Raw genomic sequence first — 8,512 nt, forward strand, 5'->3', positions numbered from 1 at the left:
TTTAGAAAGTACTTGGGGAGATCAGGATATATAGCTGCTCACCAGTTATCAAATATAGCAGTTTTACAGGGCTACAGCAAAGAGCCTTCTCTCTCCCTTCTTTCGAGTTGAGACTGGGGAAAAAACACTAGAATCCAAATGAAAAAAGCTTCCTGGCCAGTCAACGCCCAGTCAGGAAGTTTTAAAAGTATACTGCAGACCACCTTTCCAAAAGGCTTAAACAAAGAGAATAGGCGTGGATCTTCAGCAGCTTTGAAACGTAAACATGCACCACCTGCTAGACAAACTAGAGAAATACACTTCAGGAAGCACCCAGTATATTTTACAGGCATTTTACACACAGTTCTCTCACAGTTACCTGTAAAATAAGAAAGATCAGTACACATGACATTGCCATTTCAAGCTAAATTTCAGATTCCAAATGCTTGAAAGCATGAATTGTTCCATAGGTGGGCAGATATAGCAGCCTGCATTTTAACAATCATTGTTGAAGGTTATGTCAAATTACCCAGATTTTTCTTTCAATATTCAGACACTTCCACAAGCCAAATGCAGTGAGAGTTGCCCTCCTGGCTTCATGAAATTAACCAGGAAACGAGAACCCATCTGCTGCTTTGACTGTATTCCATGTCCACAGGGAGAAATCTCAAACCAAAGTGGTGAGTGATATCAGTGGCGTAGGAAGGGGGGGTGGTCCGCCCCAGGTGCACGCCGCTGGGGGGGTGTCGGCTCGCTGGTTCCCTGCTCTTTCTGCCCCGGAACAGGTTACTTCCTGTTCTGGGGCAGAGAAAGCAGGGAAGCAGCAGAGCCGACGCAGCTCCCAGTGACGTGCACTAGGGGCGGATCGGCCCTCCCGCCTGCCCCCCGCTGCAAGGTAAGGTGCATTTCGGGGGGGAGTGCGCCGTGCCCTGCACCCGGGGGATGGGTGCACCGTGCCCTGCACCTGGGTGGGGGGGGGGGGTGCGCAGTGGCGACCCGCCCCAGGTGTCAGGCACCCTCGCTATGGCACTGAGTAATATCATGTGGCATGTCAGTGACTGTGGATTATTAGCTATGGTGCTCATTTTCAAAGGAGAAAAAAATTCTCAAAAGTGGCACAAAGTGGTAGATGGACCCTTTTCTCACCAAAATATCTAAATCAGGATTTTCAAAACTCAGAATTGGGATGTTTCATTCTGCAGTTCATCTAAATTGCATGAGGGCATCTTGTAGGTATGCTTTAGGTGAGACTTGGGTTGGATTTACATCTGGATGTTTTTCTGCTATAATGGAAGAGAAAAAAAGGTCCAGGGCAGAAAATAAATACCTTTTTACCTAGTCTTTTTTTAGTCATGAAGAAGTCTGAAAACATTGCCTTAAATGATCAACTGAACATTGTAGGGATGAAGGCATGACTCCCCCTAAATCTTCTAATAGTCACCACACAATTTGGATTTAGCTGGCATCTTTCTCAGTAGTAGCTGTAGGTGAGCTACATTCAGGTACATTAGGTATTTCCCTGTCCCCTGGCAGCTCTGAGTAGCAGCACTAATTATGTAGCCCTACCAAAATAATATATATATTTTTAGTACCTTTATTATCTGGTGATTTTATTTTATCATCTTCCCTTCCCTGCCCTCCTCTCCACTCCATTCTATGGGCACCATGTCCTCCCTTCCCATGAACTAAGTCCAGATTTAATGTGTCAGTAATTAGAGCTTTTAAATATATATTAGGGCTGTACATCAATTAAAAGTTTCATTCATACAATTTTTATTTTACATTTGTACCCCACGCTTTCCCAGTCATGGCAGGCTCAATGCAGCAGGCAGTGGAGGGTTAAGTGACTTGCCCAGAGTCACAAGGAGCTGCCTGTGTTGGGAATTGAGCTCAGTTCCTCATTTCGCCATGACCAAAGTCCACCACCCTAACCACTAGGCCACTCCTCCACTCTCCCTTCCATCTCATCCCTTCCCTCCCCCTTCACTTCATAGGCATCATCTCCTTCCCCTCCCCTCCATGGGCACCAAATCATCCCTTCCCTTACCCTCCCCTCACCTAAATGGGTGCTGTCTCCTCTTTTCCCTCCTTTCATGATCACCATTGTTTCCCTTCCCTATTTCCAGCATCCTTCCCTGACCCCATATCTCTCCCCCCCCCCCCCCCCCCCCAGTTTACATATTTGTCTCTGTCATCTTTTTTCTGCTTCCACTTTCTCCCATGGCACCTGCTGTGGTCCACATCTTTCTGTCTGTCTTTTCTTTTATCTGCTTCCTCTTTCTTCCGTGCCCCCTCCCCACCCTGTCTGAATCTTTCTCTTTCTTCTTTTCTTTTTCTGCTTCCTCTTTCTCCCATGTCCCCCCCCCCCCCCCCCCCCCCCGCCCCGGTCTGCATATTTCTCTCTGTCTTTTATCTGCTTCCTCTTTCTTCTATGCCCCCCGCTGTGGTCGCATTCTGTCTCTCCCAGCAGGTCACTCCAGTGGGAACCCCTCTCCTCTGCAGCTCCTTCTCCCTGCTCCTCACCATTGCAGGCTGCACTGAAAACAGTGCTGCTTCTCACCTGGCCCAAACCATCTCTCTGCAACAGGAAGAGGTGGGGCAGAACTTCCTAATACAGAGAGACACTGCGGACAGGGTGAGAAGCAGCACTATTTTCACTGCAGCGGTGAGGAAATGGTGGACCTTTAAGTACAGTAGGTTTTCTCTGTTCCTGGAAGGTTCACTATACAATATGAAAAGGCTTATGTGGGAATTGTACCTGGATCCCTTTATGTGAAGTTCACTGCACTGACCACTAGGCTGCCTCTCTGCACTGCTGGGATGTCTGTGTGAGGTCAGTTCAGTGGGAATGCTGCCAGACAGACCTCCCTATAGCTTGTTTTTCTATGTTTTTTCCTGGGACCTATCAAAAATAGCAAGAGGCAGTCACTGTCTTTTGAGTCATATATTGTTTAGTCATAGAAGCTCCTAATGCCAGAGAACTCAAACAGTAATATTGAACGGTGCAGTTTAAAATCATTAGCAATGCTCAGTTTTATTTATTTTTAATTTATGTATTTATAATCATATTACTTCATACTGTACAAATTTTACCACTCCAGTTATAATTAAGTGTACTTCTACCCTTGTCCTACTCTGTATTGCTCACTAGAAGCTGTAGTCCCATCCCCGGAGACTTATCAGCCTCATTGAGATTACTTTTCTCTATATGCTACTATATATATTTGTTCCAGAGTTGTATTCTCTTTTCCGGAACCTTATCAGCTTCCTTGCACCTACTGTTTCCACTCTGTATATATTCCCGGAGTTGGCACTCTCCTCTCCTGAACCTGTAAGCCACATTGAGCCTATTGCTATGCAGGAAAATATGGGATACAAATGTAATAAATAAAATAAATAAAACTAGAAATACCTCTGTTCCATGGAAAGGTCAATGTAATTTACATCCAAAAACATGAGCAGTCATCAATTTAAATCATTCCACTATGAACATCCCTTCACATTTAGCCTCAATATACTTAATAAACCCCAAACTCCCTGAATTTACAAAAAAGGCCTTATCCGCCAAAACCTCAATAACTGAATGATAGGATCAAAATGCCTTCTGGCTAATCAAATGATTTTGTTCCTAGAAAAGCTCCAGTGGAACGTTTTCTAATTGCACTGCAACCACACAATTGAAGGCCCTTTATACTCCAGCTGAATCACCGGGAGGAATGGTTCAGCTAGATGCTAGAGATGCCCATAGGAATATATGGGTGTCTCTAGTATTTAGCACATGTTAATCATTAGCGTGTGCTAAAAACACTGCCACAGTTTAGTAAAAGACTCCCCCTCAAACCCTTCCAGCCAAAAACTAAGAGTTAAAACTGGTTCCTGCATTTTTTTCTAAAGCCAATTCAAATCCTCAGCCTTCTTGCCCACCAACATTTTTTGGTTGAATTCTGCAACAGCTGCTCAATAGTAATCCTTGGTACAAAGAATTACAGTAATCCAGCCTGGTGGTAATTGACACTTGAAAACCGCAGCTAAATTTTTCTAAATAGAAAAGGTCAGGGGTGCTAAATCAATCCTAGGCTTCCATAAGTTGTCTGAACTACAGAGAAGATCGGGGTTGTACCGCCAAATCATGCTGTACTTCTTTGGGAACCAAAGCTGATTATCAATGTGAGAGGCCGCTGAAAACACTTTATCACTTCTGCTCATATTTAACATTTCCAATTTATCTGGATTCAGTTTTTGTCTAGCTTTAGCCAATCATACTGCAGTGATAAGTAGCAGAAGTGACAGGCAGAAGCAGACAAACAAATTACCATGCCCATACTTTATGGAGTTAATTTAATAAAGTTATTTTATATGTGTATGCCAATATATGACCAAATTCTATAAATGGTGCTTTAAAAAATCAGTGCTGAAAGAAATAGCACTTACTGCCAGATTTTATATATGGCGCGCAGAGTAGCACGTGTAAATTTGTGCAAGCGTCCAATTTACACTTGCTACTAAATTTTTTAACGAGCCACTTTATCATAAGTGGCCGACGATGAGCACTTATCATCACTAATTGGACTTAATTGGAATGTACGCATGCTTCTCTCTGGGCATCTTCTATAAAAAGGCATGCATAAATTCTAATAGGTGCAGCCAACATGGGGGGTGTGGTCATAGAAGGAGCTTTGGGTATCTCTGTTCCATCAATTAAATCTACGTGTGTTGTTATATTATTCAGGCCTATGCATGTAGATTTAAGCAAAGGCATTTACGGCTGGTTAAACATGGGCATAGACTGGGGGGGGGGGGCCCAAACTTGTCTTACCGGAAGTCGCAGGTGTGCCAGTAATAAAAGCACCAAACAGGCAGCTCCGACTCCGTCCTTCACTTCCCTGCCCTCAGCGTTCCGCCCCAAAGGAAATGACATCAGAGGAAGGCGGGACACTGAGAGGGCAGGGAAGCGAAGGACGGAGTCAGTGCTTCCTCCTGTTTGTTGCTTTTACTACGCCAGGAGTTCATGTTCGCCGCTCTGTTCTTTGCGCCAGTGAGTGCTAGGCCAGCACTAGGAAGGAAGAAGGCCAGAAGGGGAAGGTGCCGGCACCGCGAAGCCATCTTCTGACTGGTAAATCAATGTTTCCTTTCCACTTCAAGTCCTCCCCCGCGCAGCCAGCCTTCGCTGTTCACTCTGTGAGCTTTCTGGATCCCTATCCCTACTCTTTTCCCTTCTCTTCATCTTCCCTCTTTTTTTTCCTCTAGGTGATTGCAATGGGAGTATGGTCTTGTAGATTCTGACATTTATTTTATATATATACTCCAGTCATTATTTAGCTCAGCTGGTGTGGTGGTGTGGTGAACATTGTTTCAAACACTTACAACCGCTGGCTGAATTAGTGTAGGGGGGAGTCAGGGGAGCAATGATCATTTGTGGGGGGAGGTCAGGAGGGGTTCTAGAAGGGAAAAGCTCTTGGGGGAGCTCTTTTGGGAATGGGCTTTGTTAGTAGAAGCAGTCACAAACTCGGCTGATATTCAGCTATCTGCTTGTTTTTGCTGTCCTAACTTTAACCAGTTAGCAAACCTGGTAGCGGGAAGAATTACTGCCATTGCCTGGTTAGTTACTGACCCTTCCCCAACTCCTCCTCTGGACTGCCTCAGTACTAACCAGATAGTGCCGAGGTCAGAGGCAATATTCAGCAGTTCTACCTTCTGAAGTGCCACCGAATATTGGTGGATGGCTTATGGCTAGCTCAGCGGGCTTTAACCTCTCCTGCCTGGATAAACCCTTTAGACTCTGATTGTTGGGGACAGAGGATGATAAAGAGCTCTTTTTTCATCCCTTCCCCCCCCCCCCCCCCCCCCCCCCCCATCTGCTCAGGGACACTTTTCTCAGTGTTACTTATGTGCAGGGTTTTGTTTTGTTTTGTTTTGTCTTACTGCACTTTTTGGTTTAGGATGGGAGGGGAGGTGAGGTTGATCCTGTTTTTTCCTTGGGATGTTGTAGTGTTATTTTTATATGTGTTGTAGATAGGATTATTTATTTTGTCTCAGAATGCTCAAGGGTTATTTAGATGATCACTATTTGGTTATTTCTTGGAATGTTAATGGGTTAAAGGGGACATTGAAGAGATGGGCTTTGAGTAAGGATTTGAAGATGGGCAGGGAGGGGGCCTGGTGAATGGTCTCAGGGAGTTTATTCCAAGCATGGGGTGAGGCGAGGCAGAAAGGGCAGAGCCTGGAGTTGGCGGTGGTGGAGAAGGGTACTGAAAGGAGGGATTTGTCTTGAGAGCGGAGGCTACTGTTAGGAACGTAGGGGGAGATGAGGGTAGAGAGGTAAGGAGGGGCTGCAGATCGAGTGCATTTGTAGGTTAGTAGGAGAAGCTTGAACTGTATGTGGTACCTAATGGGAAGCCAGTGAAGAGACTTGAGGAGAGGGGTGATATCTTTCCCATGGGCTTGTACATTGATCACTGAAGGTGTCAAGTATTGCAGTGATGCTTCTCGTGTTAACCAACCCTTGTTAGCTTTAATTAGATTGAAACAAATTATTAATCCTTCTGTCATAGGCAACACCCTTGGAACATGCCTGTTGGTCTCCTTAATAAGGCAATTTTTCTGTAATCACTGAATAGGAAAATTCCTTTATGAATAAGACCCATTGTTTTGAACAGAACTTCAAATGTCAAATTCTTAAGAAGCTTAAAGCATGCAGAGTTTTGTACTTTTTCCCTTCCTTCTTTCCTCCACATTAGCATATTCATTTGCATATATATATATATATATATATATATATATATATATATATATATATATATGCAAATGAATATGCTAATATGCTCCGCCCCATCCTTTGCCCCCCCCCCCAAATGAAACAGTCAAACTACGCCCATGTGGTTAAATCATTTTTATATCAATTTTACAGTGTTAATATTGCTCACTTTCTAGAAAATAGATGAAAAACAAAAGGAAAAAAGGAGTAAGATATAGAGGAAGCAATAGCAGCTATGTATTTTTTTATTTAGTGAGATGAGTTGAAATTATTCTTAGTAAAGTGTCTGTCTACTGTACATTTCGATTCCAATTTGTAACTGGTTGATGTGCATCAAAACTGCTTCACCATTCTAAACATCAGGATATTATAGAACAACATTATCTGCTGTAGCCTGAAGTATAGAGAATTAATTTAATGTTCATGCACTATCCCAAAACCAATGCTGTTTATGAGATATTGAGACAATATTTATCTTCCTCAGATATGGACAACTGTATGAAATGTCGAGAAGACCATTGGTCCAATCACAAGAGAGATACCTGTATCCCTAAATTGATAATTTTCCTGTCCTATGAAGAAGCTCTGGGGATGGCTTTGACTACCAGCAGCATTTTCTTCTCTTTTATCAATGCAATCATTCTGGGAATCCTCATTCATTACAGAGACACACCTATTGTGAGAGCCAATAACCGAGACATCAGTTATATCCTCCTCATCTCCCTTATGATCTGCTTTCTATGCTCTTTGATTTTCATTGGCCGTCCTGAACCCGTGACCTGCATTCTCCGTCAGACTACCTTTGGGATGATTTTCTCTATCTCACTCTCTTCCATACTGGCAAAAACCACCACAGTGGTTATGGCCTTTCATGCAACAAAGCCTGGAAGTAAGCTTCGGAAATGGATGGGTTCCAGGATCTCATATACTATAATACTTTCCTGCTCTCTTTTTCAATTTACTCTCTGTCTCATCTGGTTGTTTACTGCTCCCCCATTCCCATATCATAACATGCAATCAGAAACTGGGGCAATAGCAATTGAATGTAATGAAGGATCAATGATTGCATTTTACTGTGTTCTGGGTTTCCTTGGATTTCTGGCTGGTATCAGCTTCATCACTGCGTTCTTATCAAGAAATCTACCCGACAGTTTCAATGAGGCCAAGTACATTACTTTCAGCATGTTGGTGTTCTGCAGTGTTTGGTTGACTTTTATTCCAACATATTTGAGCACAAGAGGAAAATACATGGTAGCAGTGGAGATATTTGCCATACAAGCTTCCAGTGCTGGACTGCTGGGATGTATCTTTATGCCCAAATGTTGCATTATCCTATTGAGGCCCGATAGGAATAGCAGGAAATATCTTACAAAAAAGAACTGAAATGAATGTTTTTTTGAAATTCTATAGAAGATAAAGCTGTGTTCATTCAAATATGTGGAACTGTCTTTGATTTAGATCTTTAATTCATATGATAATTAATGCTTAAGTTTTTCTATCCCTTAGACTTGCATTCACTCCTAGAACCCTACTACTCAAAGGGCCCGATATTCAAAGCAATTTAAATGGGTAGGAGAATCTCCTGCCCTCTTAAATCCCTTTGGACCACATATCACCTGATATTCAGTGGCATTAAACCAGAAAGTACTGATTATTTCCTCTGATTGTCATTAAAACAATTCACAGGTCAAGGACAGTATGGGAGGAGGAATTAGGGGGCAGCCCGGTGTTATGTTGTGATGAACCAATATCTCCAATGCTATTACCCTCATTGCTCAG

At 43.2% G+C, this 8,512-nt stretch overlaps 1 protein-coding gene across 1 annotated transcript in view; it reads left to right on the forward strand.

The window, feature by feature from the left end:
- The window catches only part of LOC115464404 (vomeronasal type-2 receptor 26-like), a 44,658-nt gene extending 36,542 nt beyond the window's left edge, over positions 1 to 8,116 (forward strand). Inside the window, exons 5-6 of the mRNA XM_030194787.1 lie at positions 533 to 659; positions 7,218 to 8,116. Coding sequence (XP_030050647.1) covers positions 533 to 659; positions 7,218 to 8,116 — 1,026 coding nt within the window. The remainder of the gene's footprint in view (positions 1 to 532; positions 660 to 7,217) is intronic.
- Positions 8,117 to 8,512: the final 396 nt, after the last annotated feature.

The sequence above is a fragment of the Microcaecilia unicolor genome, chromosome 3 (assembly GCF_901765095.1).
Source record: "Microcaecilia unicolor chromosome 3, aMicUni1.1, whole genome shotgun sequence".
Classification (NCBI taxonomy): domain Eukaryota; kingdom Metazoa; phylum Chordata; class Amphibia; order Gymnophiona; family Siphonopidae; genus Microcaecilia; species Microcaecilia unicolor.